This window comes from Rattus norvegicus, chromosome 5 (assembly GCF_021556685.1).
Source record: "Rattus norvegicus strain SHRSP/BbbUtx chromosome 5, alternate assembly SHRSP_T2T, whole genome shotgun sequence".
NCBI lineage: Eukaryota > Metazoa > Chordata > Mammalia > Rodentia > Muridae > Rattus > Rattus norvegicus.
In genome coordinates this window covers 84,409,546-84,427,700 of record NC_141538.1, presented here as the reverse complement: position 1 = coordinate 84,427,700, position 18,155 = coordinate 84,409,546, and the positions used below count along the sequence as shown (strand labels likewise).

General features: G+C 39.4%; 1 protein-coding gene across 1 annotated transcript in view; it reads right to left on the bottom strand.

Annotated features, from left to right (window-relative positions):
- Positions 1-1,034: 1,034 nt before the first annotated feature.
- Positions 1,035-18,155, bottom strand: part of Pappa (pappalysin 1) — a 230,363-nt gene continuing 213,242 nt past the window's right edge. The window contains 1 exon segment of the mRNA NM_001401319.1: positions 1,035-8,003. Coding sequence (NP_001388248.1) covers positions 7,896-8,003 — 108 coding nt within the window. The 3' untranslated portion in view covers positions 1,035-7,895.

Below are 18,155 nucleotides of genomic sequence, written 5' to 3'. Positions count from 1 at the left end.
TCATAGAATGGTCCCCAATCTTTTGCTTCTAACTATAAATTATAAACACTGTTGCCTAATTTGAAGTGAGAAAGAAGCCATTTTCCCATTAAATGCTGTAAAGAAACAGTTAACTCTGCACTCGACTTCTCTTTTGCCTTCTTTCCCTCCCCTTCTCTTTCTGATGGGTTAGAGAGAAGACATTCTTGACTCTGTAAGCTAAAGATTACAAAGAAGTTTTGTCTCTTCGGACAAAATTTTGCAGAATACTGAGCTATATTAACACCGTAGAGTATAATCTTTTTACTTGGAAAAATGTTTGTTTCTACTCATGAAGTCATCCCATAAATTTTATTTTATAAAGTTTTTTTCATAGTGAACTGAATACAAATGTGGAGCAGAAAATATGCTATAAGAGCCTTATCATTAAAAACTAGTCATGGATCCTGGCATGATGGCGTGTCTTAAATCACAGCAGTTAAATTTTTAGGTGTGAGAACAGTATGGTCTACAGAGCAAGTCTCAGGACACCCAGGCATACACAGAGAATACCTGTCTTCGAAACATACAAACAAGCAAACCGAGTCATGGAGTAGGGAGCATTTAACAATGCTTCTTGCTGACTGGTTTAGTGGTGCCTTCCCTTATGATTCTTGATATACTGTATTTTAATGATTTCAAAACTTCATTATGTATAGTCCTGACTTGCCTTATAGTGATCTCAAAAATAATTCTAACTGATGTCCCCCCAAACAATTCTTTTTGTACAAAACTCAAGATGTTAATCATCAGCAGACAAAAACATACTTGAAGCTGCCAGCCAACAGCTCAGTGTACACTGCCACTGTTATAAATATTCCTATGCAAGTATCATGTCTTCAAGACATATTATTCTAACTCATTTTTAAATAAGATCAACAGTAAAATTAATATGTTATTGGTATTTTTCACAAGCAACTTTGTTCTCACCCTGACAAGAGTGATGCAACCCATGACCAATCATGTTCTGAATCACTGAAAGCTTATCTTAAAAAAAAAAACGCAATTAAGAATCTTATGAAGTTGATAGTTTATTTTCATTTCACAGATAGTAAAACAAAACCTTAAAACAATTTAATAACTTTCCAAAGACTGCATAGCTACTTACTAGCTGGGTACTGATGAACAATAAAATGTGCTAAACAGAGAGAAAGCAGCAATATCCAGTCTCAGTGCAGGTTCACAAGATGGACTGGGTGGTTAATTTTTCGTTCTTTTTAATTTATTATTTTTCACATAACATCATTTTAAAAACTTTATACATATACATTGTGTTGTGATCCTATCCACTCCTCCCTCTCTCTCCCCTCCCCTGCCTTGCACATGCCCTTCTTCTTAGTTTTCTCACTTTTTGTTTTTGTTGATATTGTTGGTCCTAACATTTATTTAATAAGGTTTGCTTGGATGAGCTTAGAGAGAGGGTTATTTATTGAAGCATGGGCCCCTTGCCAATTCTTATGACACTGGAGAAAATGATACCTCTCTCCCCCTGCAACAATGACCTGTCAATAGCTCTTTAGGGAGAGAGGCATCATAACCAGCCCCTCAGTCCCTGATCCGTGATGTAATGTTGAAGGACCAGATTTCTGCAGGGTTTGTGCAGTATCAACCTGGGTAGTGAGCTCAGGATTACAAGGACAGGGTTACACCAAGAACACAGGGTGTGTTCCTTTTTTGTTGTTTGTTTTTTGTTTGTTATGAAAATAAAAATTATTCTCAGAGTATATTGTTGAAGACAGAGTCCAAATAGTAGTATATAAGGACACAGAGTATATGCTTTAGTGCCATAGAATGGAAATATATTACAATGTATAATAATGTTTGCCAGGTTTTGCATGTACAAAATATAGATACTTTTCAGGAATTATATAGAGGACTTGATATATATATTGAATTCAATTTCATGCTTTTTTAATGATTTTTTAAATTATAAGCTCACATGTTATTGCATGGGTGTGTGTTCCTGTGTGTTTGAGCGTGTTTGTGTGCACACACATGACCATTCTATGTATCTCTATAGCAGTCAAAAGCCACACAACAACATGCTGAATCAGACAAGCTATTATATATTTTCATAATATAGAACTTTAAGGTATAGTAATCAACAGTGGCAAAATATTTGTCTTTGATATTAGTTGTGTGTGTGTGTGTGTGTGTGTGTGTGTGTGTATGTGTGTGTCAGATCTAACCTGTAATTGAGACCAGAGAAAACAGTATGGAAACACCAATCCATGAGAAGAGCTTAAAAATTACCATGAACAGAAAAATATGTTTGAGTATTTAAAACCGTATAGAAAAAATAAATTAGATGAACCATCGTGTAAATATAAATTAAAAAAGATGACATTCTTAATAAATAAAGTTAACTATTTACATTTTTATATATTGCTGAAAGACTTAACTTAGATCCATAAAAACACATAAACAGGAAAAATAAATCCCAAAACAAGAGCAGCACATTTCTGCGCGCGAGGTGCAGGAAGAAGGTTGGGGTTGTATTTAGTTTTTGCTGTTTACTTTGCTTTAATCTTTCTTTTCTCTCTCTTTCTTCCTTTCTTTCATTTTTTGTTTCTTTTTATTTCTTTCTTTGTTTTACAGTAGACCAGTGGAATTCTCATGAGAACAGATTCTAAGCACTTCAATGAAAAGTCATATTTTTTTGGTTGCTTCCAGAAGATGCTAAACAGATCCTAACATCATAATAATTAGAAATACCCTCAATAATTACGACAGTAATAAAAAGGTAAATATGATACATAAATATGGAAGAGCAGTTTGTAATATGAATACATTTTCTCTAGACGAGATCACAGTTTTGTAAATATTACATTTAAGTATATATATACACACATATATGTACAGCTATATATACATGTGCATATATATGTAAATTTTTATTTATATATAATATCTTTATATAGATAGATATCTGCAGAAAGGTTATTGATTATAGAGACCCAAGAAAGCAACTCAATAATTGTTCAAAGTTCTCCTCACTAGCTGCTGGTGTGAAGTTGAAGAAGCCCAACTTGCACTCAGGATGTTATCTCTTCTCTTAATGAAGCCTGTGATTTGGAAACTAAGTCTGAGAAGTGAGGATTCTGTTGAAGAAGAAATGGCAGACCTTCTCAGTCTGTAACTTGGAAATGCCTCCACCCCCAATCTTAGCATTCCTAGCTAGATGACAGTAGACTGACTTTTATACTGTAGGAAGCCACTGGATTTTGATCAAATCATTGGATTGGTAAATGCCAGAATAATGGAGGGAAATCTTATCCAAAGAGTAAACTATTCCCCAGTACACTCACTTAAGGTGGATGGTAATCCAGACCCTCCAGCTTTGTGCCTTGAAATGTCATTCAAGCACTCCCTGTCTCTGAAAAGGGCAGTGAGCCTGTACGTTTTTGAAAAAAAAAAAAACAAAAAAAAAGGGGGGAGGAAACTATGGATTTTGCATCAGGCTGTGTCTCCTATAGATTGGACAGTCCGTTTAAAATCCTCAGGGCATCATGATCCTCCCACTGTGAGGTAGGTAAGTAGCAGTATCCCCAATTTTCAGCTAGAGAAAATGAGGCAAATGTGGAGGCAATTAGATGACTTATCCAAGAACACCGAGTGAATTGATGGCTGCAGGCAAGCATTCTGGGGCTTTGGGCCAGACACATCAACTTCTATCTTGGTCATTATTACCTTGCTTTTACAGAGGAAATGATAGCTAGGAATTTGGAAAACTTGAATAAATCAAAAAGAGGCATTTCATGCAATTTGTTCTCTGTATTACCTGTTTACTTGGTTTGATCCTTTCTCAGTATTCAGTGGGATCACCTGCCTGGTCATGGAGCAGCTCTGAAGAACAGAGCTATGCAGTGTGGTTCTGAGTGCAGTCTTTAGGGAGCTCAGGGCTATACTGGCCGATACAAATATCTTATAGAGTAAAAAAGGACAAAGACACAGTTTCTATCCTTAATATTTGGTAACTATCAATATCAACCTTCCCCTGTCCCCTCTACCATAGACAGTCACCAAAGAAATGAACCAAATGCTTAGCTGACAACAACTCAAGGGAGAAAATGCCTTACTTCCTGGACCTACCACAATGTTCAGAAAGGGTTAGTCAGAGCCATAGAATCCCACTCTACATTTTCTAGAGAAATCTCTATGTCATCTCTATCTACTCAGTCTACAGAATAGTCTCCTCCAGGAAGCATAAAAACAGGGTTCATATTCTTAGACTTTAATAATGCATTTTAGTCCCTTGTAATCACTTTGTCTTCTATTAATTTCAATTTTTACAGTTTTGTCACCTTCAATTCCTTCTATTTATTTTCTCACTTGAAGTAGTTTCAGGAAAAACAATCACACAAACACACACAGAGACTCACACATAGAGACACACAGATACACACAGACTCACACACACACACACACACACACACACACACACACACACACTCAGAAACAGCTAATATGACTGCTTTCCTTCCTGTTCTTTTCTTCTCTTTCACGTCTTTTTCTATTTGTTTCTTTTTTAAAAAATCCACACAGGTAAAACCTTTAACAAATTGACAGTTACAACCAAGTTAAATCAAACCTGGAAGGGAGGTAGCTGAAATCTGTCCCAAAGAATTATTTTCAACAAATAGCATTTAAGCATTGGCCAACGTGGGAATGAGACAGAGAATGGTCTCGGCAATGGCCCAGTGTGCTGAGGCCAAGAGCAGCAGCTGGTTCCCTCCTTCTCCAAAGGCCTGCTATTTAAGACCTTTAATCTCTCCTTTACTCTACACCCCACTTCACCTACCCACACTGCTTCCCAAGGACTGACTGACTTCCCACACTGACTTCCCTCATGAGGCTGTTGGCACAAAATCTAGGGGGAAATGCAAGTCCTCTGGGCAGACAGTGTGTTGCGGTTTGGAACAGTTTCCCAGATGGAGCTCAGAGAACTGTCCATCTCATCTCTGCTTCCTTGCTGCTAACCGACTTACACTGTTTCAGCTGCAGAACTCTCAAGCGCTTTAGGGCACCCTAAGCTGTGGATGTACAATAGTGCTTCAGACCCGCCTCCTCCTGATTATCCCATTGTCCAAAACAGATGACTGAGGAGATGTGACAAGGAATTTATTCTCAGGAAGAAAATGAAACTGGGAATCAGTGCATTGCAAAAATACAGCTGACTGTCCTGCACTAAGGTCTGAGAAGACCTTATGAATTACACATCCCTTGTGGGCATGAGGCGAGCTACCAATTGGGTAGCCTCTTTTATCTATTAGGCTCAGCAAATATGAATTTGTTCTTAACAGGCTTGAATGGTAATAAGGAAGAAACTGGATGGGACTCTTCCTGGAAAGCACCCACCCCCCAATTCAGTCTATGAATCTTAATAGAGGAGCCAGCCTCCAGGAATCTTTGCCCAGCTGTAGAGTATAAGAACAGATGACAGGGAGACCCAAGATAGAGTTGGATAAAGATTGATTGGAAGAAGTTTCTTGTGGTTTTCTTGGCTTCTATAACCCTCCTACTGATAATGTTATCTTTGGGTCTTTGGAAATTTCTGGGTTACTTATCAGGAGGGATAGCTCTGTCACCATTCTTTTGCTTGTCCCTTCTAAGCTGACACAGCACATCTGAGCAAGAGAGGGACCTGAAGGGTTGACAAAAGTTTGAGGATCTTGGAGAGATGATCATAATCATGCCAGTACTCCAAAAGATTGTTCTTATACTTTGCTATAGATTGGTCTGAAAATCCCAAAGGGAAATGCCCTATGTATAAATGAGATTTGCTTTTGGAGGAGCTGAAGTGCTTGACCCCGGCATTGGTGGCCACTTTTCCACTCTAGACTTCAACCTCAGAGGCTAAAGGACAGGACAAGATGCATAATATAAGCACTGTATCCATATTTATGGGTACCAGTGCAAAAACACCTTGGTACATTTCTTGATATTATGGACCACAGATGGTCAGTAGGTACCTTTTCAAGTGTTCTTGATCAGCAGGAAAAAGTTATTGATCACAATATGAAAACACAGTTGGCAAAGTTACTGTTGTTCCTAGTAGAAAAAGGGATATGATAGATTAACAATTAATGCTGGGCTGGCATTTTGCATTCTGTCCCAGACTTTGCTTTTATTGGCTATCTCCACTAGACTTGAGATCAATTGATATGCTATCATCTTTGTTATATAATTCATTTAGATCCTCACATAGCATTGCTTCCTTCTCCACCTTTCATAAATTATTTCAAAGTTAGCTATTCTATCCATATTATTCTTTATTAATCTCTTCCCATATTAATCCAGAGTGTATATATAGGTAACTGAAAAGGTGCAGAAAAAAAAAGGCCCTGCATACATTGCTGGCTTCCATAGGCAATTAACTCATTTCCTCTTAACATTTAAAGACTAAATATGGGAGTGGAAGGAGCGGTGCCCAGCAATGGACGTAGAAATATGTCCTAACATCTGAAAAATTATGTGGAAAATATGATGGCTATCTTGGGTGCTCAGTCTCGATCTGAAGGGCTTCCTTTCCATATTCCTTTAGTATATAGTCTACATTGCCAATATCCAAGATGTTTCAAAACTGGATCTGCTGGGAGTAATGGAATAGTCTGAAGACCAAAGCTTATTCTAGCCTAGAAAGCTAGGAAGACTGGGATAAGGACAATAACTCAAGTTCTTGCTATTCCAACAGTCTCTGGGTAGCTCCAGCATTCCCAAGTTTAACACTGTTCCACTCGATTAGAAAATCTAACACTGGCTTAGACATACTGGACTTTCAGAAAGGGCTCCAGCATCTGGCATCCCGCAACTCTTTTCCAAAATGAAAAGTCTACTCATGAAAGACTTAAGCCCATGAATGTTTTTCTTTTTTTTCTTGTGGATGGGCCAAGAGGTGAGGAACTGTGAGAAAATATGATTCACTTTTGAGGCAGTCTACTTGGTTATATGGAGTCTGTTCTAACCTAGTCCTACCATCTTAGGGCTCTCAATGTATTTGGACAGAGCAGCAGGAAGAGTAGCAGCAAATGTGGTCCCAAGGTAAGATCTGAAAAATGGGTGGGATCTGGAAGGGGTATGAAGACCTCAAGTCTCAAGCAGGGAGCTGATAGAATACCTTAATTCTGCAGTCCTACACCATTTCCAGCTCAGCCTTGCACCCTGGTGTTGGGACAAAACCCCCATGGCAGCAAAAATATTGGTGAGCTTTGCACACCTTGGAGTATTTACCATTTGGGGAGGCATAGTTTCCTAGAAGGTTGGTGACTACAACCATTTTACCTCCAATCCCACAGCACTACACAATGATGTAACATACTACATATTCTGAGCCTCACATTCTAAGATTGGCTTTTCAGTACTTGGGCTTAGTTTCTATAACCCACTTCTCCCAAGGGCTGTGCTCACTGGGAGCTTGGGAAATGAAAGATTGATTTTTTTTTTCATTTTGTTCATTTTTTCCAGTTTTTTTTCCTACTCAGTTTCCAAAAGTACCCTCACACAGACATTAGTATGGGTGTGTATGCATGCCTGTGTACTAACCACAGATGTGCATACTCCTTGATACACACACAATTTCGTTGTTTGGGGCTGTGGTCATGTGAAAAATGGAAAGAACTTTCAGAGGCTCTGGGACTACATGCTGTGTGTGCCATCCATCTTAGATTACAGGATAGTATTCCACTCCATCATTCAACATGGTGAGACTCGGTTCATTGCCCCACAGTTGGTCCTTCCTGGGTGAAATTAAAGGCAGACCGGTTGGGTGCTAAGGATCCCTGGTGTGGAGAGGCCTTTTCATTGAGCAGCAGACTGTGAAATCAATACCAGAGGGATGCATGTCCTGGCGTTGGGAAATCTTTGACACCTGTCTTTCCTTAGCCATGGCTATATCCACGAAGGTCTTTCCGGCTGTGTTCTTGGGCCTCAGGGTCCCGACAGGCGCAGTCATCTTGTAGGTCACAGGACATAGGAAAGGGAGTGACCTGCAGAGAGTAAAACAAGAATGAATCAGAGACTTTGGTCTGATTTTCAGATTGGTAGTAAAAAGGAAGTTAGTAGATTTGAAAAATAAATTCAAGTTCAAATCACAGTTCTAATTTTAGATAGCATCACAATAACTGTTTCCCATAACACAAGAGTCATTAACATGGCAGATTACATTTGCAAAAGTACCTCTGTCAGGGAATGTACTTTTCAGATAAGAAATTACTGATTCTGAGTCGCTTTTACAAGTGTCTACTAATCAACTTTTTATCAATGATGAGACTGAAACCAAGAAAGGGACACTATTTTCTTCAAAGAAAATGATCCATCTGCTACTTAAAGAATGACAAACTACTTCTGTCTGCATGTTAGAAGAAACTGAGTAAGCTTCATGGTCTGAGCAACAGGAGTAAAGATTGTAATGAGTGCTAATGCAGCCTGTTACGATAATTGTACTGTGAATTATCTAACAAGTAGAACTTCTGTGATGAACACATTAAAATAAACGATGAGAACAGATTGTTGAAAAGAACAACGTTTTCTATACATAGTGGCATATCTGGTTTGAGGAGGCAAAATAAAATCAAAAGAATGCACAAAACAATTTTGCATGACCTTGGATGGGGCCTGAAGTCCTGAGCAAGGAGCATTTTACATAAAAGTTTTGAATTAAATTTTGGGAGGACCTTTCTTGGAAACAGATTTTAGCATAAGACAAAGTACAAGGCCAAAGTTCCATTTCCAGTCCGTCCCTTCATGTGTTCTGTGACCTTGGGCTGGCTGGCCTTTCTAGAAAGTGGTAGGAAAAGCCCAACAGAGCAAGTGTCTGCCCTATCCGGCACATGATCCATCTTTCCACAGATTGCAGTACAGTCCCTGCTGGAGTCCCAGCCTGAACTAACACAAGTCGATTGCACCGTATTGCATCATGACATTTGCTTATAACTTTCCCCAGAGGGTCCCTCATCTGCGCAGATGGATTTAATGACCTCATTCGCCTCCTGCCTAGGCAGGGTCTCCAAGTGGTCACGATTGTCTCTGAGAGCATCTTTCTCTCCCTTATTATTATGTACTTGTAGACTAATTCATTCTCTCTCTCTCTCTCTCTCTCTCTCTCTCTCTCTCTCTCTCTCTCTCTCATCTCTTCTCTCTTACCTCCATAACTATTAAACTCTATTCAACTTGAACTATTTGTAATAATTTAAATTTAAATATTCACCTTAGCCCCTCTTTTTCACCCATCTCAACCAGCTCAGGGAAAACCTCGAATATGTTACAATTTCTGGAGCCTTAGAAACTCATTAATTAAATAAGAACAGTGGAAATACGACCTTATATCTCTTGACACTGTGATAAAGGATATATAAAATAGCTTATGAAAATTATCTAGCATGGGGCTTGATAAACTGTGATCAATTATATAGACATATATTCATGTACATACATTACACTTATACTAATACATCATTGTATTAATTAATACAATTAATTAATACATTAATATAATTCATTAGTACTGAGATAGGGTCAATAGTGTTCTGTATTATTTTCTTCGAGCCTAAGCCACAGAAAGCATGAGTTACTCTGTATTTGCTCCATGGCTAACTACCATGTCTATGATATCTCTTTATATTTCATTTCAATTTACAGGGACTTGGAGCTGGTCAGTTTCAATCTTTCCCCGACTTAGCACCTGTTTTATCCTTTACACACACCTCCTTTTCCTTCTTTGGTACATTTAAATTCTAGCCTCTAAGACTTTGCAGCAAAACAAAACAAACAAAACCAAACAAGAAAAAAAGCATTTTCAAGCATTCTTCCTAGTCATTCTCAGACTTCTTTTCCACAGCCTCTCCATCTTTAGGAGAATGTTAGAACTGGAAATTTACAAAGAGAAACCTTCTATCCATGATGGAGAAGATAAATAAGGATCTGAGACAAACTCCAATTGTTGATCTAGTCTGGAAAGGACCACACTGGCAGCCCTAAGGCCCAGACTACATGTCTTTGCTTCATGCTCGCTGAACAGTTTGGGCAGATTCTCTCTCTGCCATAGCCCATACTTTCAACATGTATAAAACAGAGATCAAAAGAGCAGCAATACATCCTGTCATATGGTAGTGAGGAGAAAACATGAGGAATCACACAGAAGCCCCCAGAACATGGCCCAACACATAGGGTATAAGGATGTACTCAGTGAGGACTAAGATATACAGAGTCAGACTTTTCTCTCACATATGCCACCATCTTCCCCGCCTCCTGTCACCTTCTTGCCACTTCCACCCAGACGTTGTCTTCAATTTGTCCATCCTTCACCCCATCTTTCTCCTGGCCTCGCTCCAATTCTGTACTTAAAACCTTCCCTTTACCTCTATTGGCTTCTCTATACCCTCCCTGAACCTCTTTCCCATCGAGCTCTGTTTCACCAGGGCAACTTAGTATCTGTGACCCACACATCTGAGTATTTGGCAAATTCTGACTCTTAGAAGAAAATCACTCCACTCAAAGCTCAAGACCTGATGTCATTTGAGCACTATATGGTTCTCGTGCCTTACCTGCACCTTTCCTCGCACCTTCTCTGTGGTGTATTTACTTATAGAGTTTTTAAGCATTCCATTTTTTCTCATATTTAAGACTTTAGCATTTCAATTTCTTCTGTCCTAACTGTTCTTCCACATATCTTATCTAAAGTCTAATCCCCCTTTTCTTTAGTCTTAGGATATCATAGCATATTATTTTTACACTTTTTCCCCACCCCCTATTTTTACACTCTTACTACACAGAATAGCTTCTTGTTTGTGTGTGTCTGCTCAGCCTGCGAAGGAGGAGGGGCTAGTGTTGAACTGAATCTTAGCCAAGCAATAGCCTTGAGTAGCTTCATCACTGGCTGGCATATGAATGCACAAACAGATCACCAGCACATGTCATGGAGTTTCCTGATTTGTATAGCAAGCATTGATCTTTATAATCTATCATTCAATATGCCTGAAAATATTTCTCAGTATCGAAAAATAGGAAAGCAAACCCTGTCCAGAAATAAAAGAGTAAAAATTAAATTATATAGCTCCTCTGTGTGTGTGTGTGTGTGTGTGTGTGTGTGTGTGTGTGTGTGTGTGTGTTGTGTGAAGTCTTGAGCCTTTTACAGGCTAGTCCAGCTTTCTCCCTCTGAGCTACCCATACCTCTTGTCTAGGAACTAGAAACAATTTTACCAGCAAACTCTGCCTTGCCTGGTTCTTTTCCTACACTCTTTAGTTCCTTTAACTCCTCCAAAGTCATTGGCAGGCAGAGCTCTGGCACCAGCTGATTCTCACACTGGTCTGGTTATGTTTGAAAGAGACTTCTATTCTCTATCCTAGCAAGGACAACCCTGGGAGCTTTAACATTCCTTAAACAGACTCATCTGGAAGTAAACAGTAGGGAATATAATTAGAATATGATAAAGAAGTTTGGTATTGTAGACTCCCGATGAGAGATAGTGCCTTCAAAAAATCTCCACAATGTTCTGGTGAGGAGTCAGTGAAATTAGCTTCTCTCCAAACCAGCTTGTAGACCTTTGTCCCTTATGTTGAACCTAGCCCTAAGCTACTCTCAACCTGCATTATCTCATTCTGTGCTTCCCAGCAACCCTAATAAGGTAGCTATTCTTACTACCCCGGTCTTATACCTTAGAGGAAACAAAGATGCAAAGAAGTGAGTCACTAGCTGGCAGGTGGCCAGGAACATGCATCTGTGCTTATCATTATTTCTCAGTGCCATGCCCATGCCCCCCAAAAGCAAGAACAGGAGTCAAACTCATCTCAATGCAAAGGAAGATCCCTAAGTATGGGAACAAGAACCACAGTTCAATATAGTAAGAACTACAAGACTAATTTCCAGTCTTTGAACCCCTATGTAGATTCCCTTGTGTGTTGCCTCCCATGAAAATCTGCCACACACCAGGGTGACCAGATAACATTTAAAGATGTCCAAAAACCATGTAGCTATGCTGTCCTATGCCAAACTCTGTTAACAATACTGAATCAAGGAGGGAAGGGAGGATTCTCTCTCTTTTCCTCTTGGCTAGTGGATGGTGCTCAGACCTGGGATTTCTCCATCTGGGTCAGCTGCCCATGTTTACCCCTTCATCTATGGGAGTGCATGGCTTAGGAATGCAGCTTGGGCAAATGTACCACAAAGCTCTGGCTGTGAATCTTGTCTCAGACTGGGAGACAGGCAAGGGCTAGATTCTGACTCATACTCAACAGGGAGGAAGCAGGCAAAATGTGAGTGTGTGTGTGTGTGTGTGTGTGTGTGTGTGTGTGTGTGTGTGTGCTAAAGAAACAAGAGGTATCTTTTGCTGACAGTCTGAAAGCTTTAGTTCTGCTACTTCATAGCAAGGTACCTATGCTATGGCACCTTGGATCAGTCACTGTATGTCCCTGAGTCTCAGAGGCCGTACAGTGTACATATAAATAGTTAACAATCCCAGTAGATAAAGACATGGCACATACAAACAACATGGTTCTTGGGAGTGGGATAGATACAGTACCTGATACAATTCAATGAATGGAAAGAATGGAGTGCTCAATTGTGGGGAAATTATTCATGATTGACTAAAAATGTACATAGGTATAATGAGGAAAAGTGCTGGTAGAGATAGAAGGAGAACTTAGGTGTGAGCTCTTGCCCTGTAATTGACTTAAGGTGTGCTTTCTTTTCTAAGCCCCAGGCTCTCTTTCAGTAAAAATGGAGGTAATAAGAATTGTATCAAGAGAAATTCCTTTCCACAAAGTATGAAGCCCAGGAAAAAGACATTTAGAACAGTCTATGCCACAAAATATGTGTTGGATACATGATGGTGATAATGATCATGATGGTTCTGGTCATGGTGCTGGTGAATATGGGTCATGTCAATGCTGGCATTGATAGGAACATGCTGAAGACAATGGAGGCAATGAATGATAGTGACAACAGTGACAGTGACAGTGAAGACAATTTTTAAAGGAAGCATGATTGGATTCCCTCACAGGAACAAATTAAAAGTCCTTTCGGTGTCTTATCCACAGGAATATGTCATGGCCAATCTTGAATGGGAGGGGGACAGAAACACCTTTGGTATCTGTGATTAGCAGCCATGAAATGATTGGGATTTTCTGTTTAGCAAGCTGCTTGTGTTCTGCTACTAATCCTTTCAGTTTGGCATATTGCGTCTTCTAAGGAGCATTCTTGGCTCCTCTAAGCTGCTACGATATTTGCAATCCTTGCTGTACTTCCCTATTACCTTTGGAGGATGATCAGACAGACTGGCTTAAGTTGTAAAATCCTTATCCCTCTAGGCTTCTTTCTTCCTCCTCTGTGCTCTTATCTGGTTCTGTAAAGCAAGAAGTGACTTCGTTCACACTTTCCCTAATTGATATCTGGGTTCTGATATAGTCTATGCCCTCTTCCAAAGACACTTTCTTCCTTTCACCCTGTGCCTGCTTCTCTCTTAAACCTTTCACCTTAGGCCTTATGGAAGTAATATCTCGTCTATGAATCCTTGTTAATACACCCCATTTGCTATATTATCACCAACACATTAAGTTACTAAAATTAACTTACTAAAATTAACTTACTAAAATTATTACATATTTTTTATTTTTCAAACAATGAGAGCAGCCATTGTGGACAGCTGCTTTGTACTCAAGGCTTGTGGCTCCAACAAGAATAATAAGCCAATACCTTAAGAAGCAGAAGCCTGCCTACCTCTTCCTGTCTACCTCATGTTACAAGGTGTCTGGGGTTTGGGGTGGGAATTGAGTAAGTCCTGTTATCAAAGTTTCTAATATTTCTTTTGTATGCCAACATGGCCCAGGATATTGTACAGAGTGGATGTTGGTAAAGGCTGGTATATACACAGTGGATGTTGGTAAAGGCTGGTATATATACAGAAGAGGAAGACCAGAAGAAGTTCGCAGATGAAACAATGAGCCAAGTAAATAGGAAGCCCTAGTTCAGGGAAGTCTATCTTAACCAAGTGTCCGGAGTATATGGTTATGTATAAAGGAAGACACTTGCTAGAAGTGAAAATGGAAGATGCTTTGACGAGTCACAAGCCCATTGAAAAATGGTCATGAAGGTTAAAGGCTGTTGATATGTTTATTAAAATCATTGACCTGTATCTCAGATCTGCTCGCTCCTGGCTGGATTACGTAAGACTTTCTAAGTCCAAGTTTCATCAATATCTGCAACAGAGTTCCTGTACTAGTGACATGAAATACCAGGGGAAAGCAGTTACCACTGTGCATGACAATGAGACAACTGTCATTAAATCTCTAGACATGGGGGATCCTAATCCCACATAGATCTCTGTGACCTTGTCCTCACATTTGACCTGACAGAATCTGTTTTCGTCCTTGATGGACAGTTCAGGAAACACAAAAGAGATTCCTGCCAAAATTCATTGCGTAGCAAGTGCTCAGCGGGCACATGCTTCTGTCTGTAACATCCCTCGTGGATCAGTTTCTTACTATCAGGCTGAGTGATCAAAGAAAGAAAATTTCCCATGATAGGGGTCAAGGGTATGGGTGAGAATAAAATAGACATAACAAGTAAGTAAGGTCAGAAACATAAAATCAAGAAAACTTCTTCTTTCCAGTAAGAGGTTTCTTACTGTGGAAGCTGGAGAAAGAAACAGCTGTCCCATGTATACACAGAATAATCCCCAAGCTGGGCATTCTGGGGTGTCAGGGATTACCTAGGCAACACTGTTTCTGGGAGAGCTGCTTTTGTGTGCCACAGGGAGGGTCCCCCACCCAAGTTCTCTGGCAGCCTTGGAACGCCATAAAACGTCTGTAGCCTAAACTGAGAGAGCCATGCCCAGGTGCACTGAGAACAAGGCCCTATTCACAGGTACTTTCGCCTCTGAGACTCAGCCCTGTGCAGAAGAACGAGCAGAACCTGTGAGTCACACAGAACTTGATTTTAATTTGGACTCTACCAATCATTGGTCAAATGAACTTGGGCAAGCCTCATAATCATTTGTAGTCCAAGTCAGTTCATCTCCTCTGTACAGGTAATATTGACCTGTCAGTGTTGACATGGGGATTAAAAATGAGTCTTGGCTCAATATTTTATATCTGCAACATAAATACAAGAGAAGGGAAGGGCAGTGAAGATGAGAGAAATACAGAGTAATCTGTACAGAAGTCTCAAATTTCAGCAAAAGGAAATTCCAGGAGAGGGTCTGGCCTGTGAGGTGATTTACATACATGTTTGCTATTCTTGGATTGTTGGTTTGTGTTTTGTCTTGTTTTACTTCTTATAATCCTCTTCAAACCAGTCTACTGAGAGTAGCTGGGTGTATACAAAGGATGCTTCAACGTGAGGCTTGAAGCTTATTTAGAAGGTACACTGGGCAATCTAAAAGGGAGGATGTGTGATGTTAATGTAAGATACTTTCCCTCTTCTTTCTGGAGTTCACACTTTGAGAAGTGTTGAGCATGAGTTTAATAACTATGACAATGTCACACATGGCCCGAGAAAGTCCATTAGCCTCTATAATCCATCCTCTTTGTCATAGAACCCGACCTTTCTGTCCCAAACCATATTCTCCTTCCCTGAGACACCCCTCCTCCTTAGAGCTAAATATACATACATAGGGAACTTTTATCCCCAAAGTCCTGAATCATTCACAAAGACAACTGGATGAGCTGTCACTGTGTCACTGATTTTCATTAGGCTCTCTAACAGACAAGTCTTACAAGCATAAAGTTGTATTCATCTAGTCTTACTGTGCATACACAGTCTGGTCCAGAGAAGAGGCTCAGTGGACAATCATCTCACTGGGAAAAGAAAGTCTGAACACATGCAATATTCTGCTTGATCCAGAAGGATAGAGAAGCAGAAAGCAGAAGATGTGAATGGGGGAAACACACAGACACAGACACAGACACAGACACAGACACAGACACACACACACACACACACACACACACACACACACACACACACGCCCGCGCTTAGTAAATTACTATAACAACTTGGAGTCTACATGTAAATTTCCATCACATTACTTTGCCTCTCCACAACACATTCTTGTAAAAACAGTAATACATTAAAGAAGGCTCCCAAATAGTTTTATGATATTTTAGTTTATAAATTATAAAAGCATAAAATTATTTTAATCAGGGGCACTATTTGACTAACTTGTGAGCTTAATCAGGGTTGAAATTCTTAAGAAATTGCTACTGAAAATAAAACTACACCCTACATTATTTAAAAGAAAACCCAGAGTACTCTGATGGGCTAAAATATGAATTATGATAGGTTATATTCACTGGAAGCAGACATCAAGACACTTAAAACTGCTTACACCTTCAATTCCGGTCATTTCAGTCCGAGAAATGATTTTGTGAAGGAACAATTGGAGCTCTGAAAGCACTTACACGCACAAAGAAATGAACATAACTCAAAAGTTCATGACAAGAGTTAAAATAAATTGTTACGTAGCTCAAATGCTGTACATCGCCGTCGACTAATAAACATCAACAGAGAAAAATATTCCTAAAATGTTAGACCATTTGTGTGTATAAATTTTCCTGTGCCAAATAAACAGAAGTTAGAACCAAAACTGAGAATGCACTGATTCACAGAGACATGCATACCTTTATACTTATAAAATATGTAAAAAAAAAAGGCAAAAGAACAAAAAGGGGGCAATGTCATTTTCTTCAGTGGTATGACCATTGGTAAGTTACCCTTGCTACAGTAAATAACCCCCACCCAGGCTCAGATAAGAAATCATACAAAAAAAATGAAGCTAGAAAGTAGAAGCTGGACATGTTCAGAAGGAAGGGTTTCAGTGGGAGATGGGGAGAGAAGCGTAAAAAAAACTGGAATTCATTATAGCAATATATGAACCAAACAAGAAACATGTTTAGTACAAAAAGTAACCATGATTTTCTTCAGGGTGAAGGATATTAATTATATTCTTTTCTTTCCACACTTCCCAAAGAGTGAGACATATATTATTCCACTATTAAGACAAAAGTCATAAAATTTATCAACAGGAAATTGCTTTTATTCTCCTATATTAAGTAGAAAGCATGTATCTTCAGTCTTTTAGCAATAGTACAAAACCAAAACCACAAAAGGTCAGGCATTTTGCGAAAATACTGCCCACTTGGGACTGAATGGATTCCAGAGAACCCCAGCATTCTTATTTGTCAGCCATTAACAGCTCTCTGATTTGAGTAGTATGTGCTCAGCGGTCTCTAAAATGTGAGGCCTGAGCCTGTTTTGTAAAACAACTCTCATAAGGTTGTAAGAATAGCCGATGGTTTATGTTGGCAGTCAGAAAGCTTGCATCATTTCCTCTGTTATCTGGCCCAAATCACCCACCTTCTGGCCTCAGTGTCCCAGTAATGAAATGGGGAGATTGTGTGGGATAATCTCTGAGTCTTTGACTATCATTTAGATTCTTTTTTTTTTCTAGCGATTCAGTTCACAGTTCTTTATGATGGAATATTTGAGAAAATCATCTCTGAGATGGAAAAACCTGTCTCATGTTATAGATGGCTGCAAGCACCAGATCATTTCTTCTCCATGGTTAACATGACTGCTTTTCAGCTCTGGGTGCCCAGGTGTCTCACCCTTTTCAAAAGTGGAGCCCCAAATTCTCATCTTAGCTCTTCTCAGGAAGTTAGCAGAGGTGATCACCACTTTTTATGGTAGCTGATAAGCATCTTGTCCTAATGTTCCTGTTTTAGTACAAATAATTGAACCCCTGCATGTGGGTAATGCCAAGGGAAGAAAATGATGTCCAAGTCCTCTTCCCACATGTAGACAAGGCCCTTCATAGACCTCCTATTTTACAGGCATAAAGACAAAATAGATAACAGAGTGCTCAGAGGGCATAGATAGTCTAATTGCCGATGTTCTGTGTTGGATTACCTTACGTTTTGGATATATCATTTAAAATATATATTCTCTCTAGAATTTACAAGCAACTCACTTGCTTTAAATGATTATTTCCTTGCCATCTCCTTGTCCCTTCCCTTGTTGTCATGGCATAGTTACTGCACACACGGAAGAGCCTCCTGTTTCCAGTCTTCTCTTAAAGTGTGAGTTTTCTTTTACTTAATTGCTTCTACAACCTGACACTAAGCTTTGAGGACCAACTCTGCAAAGT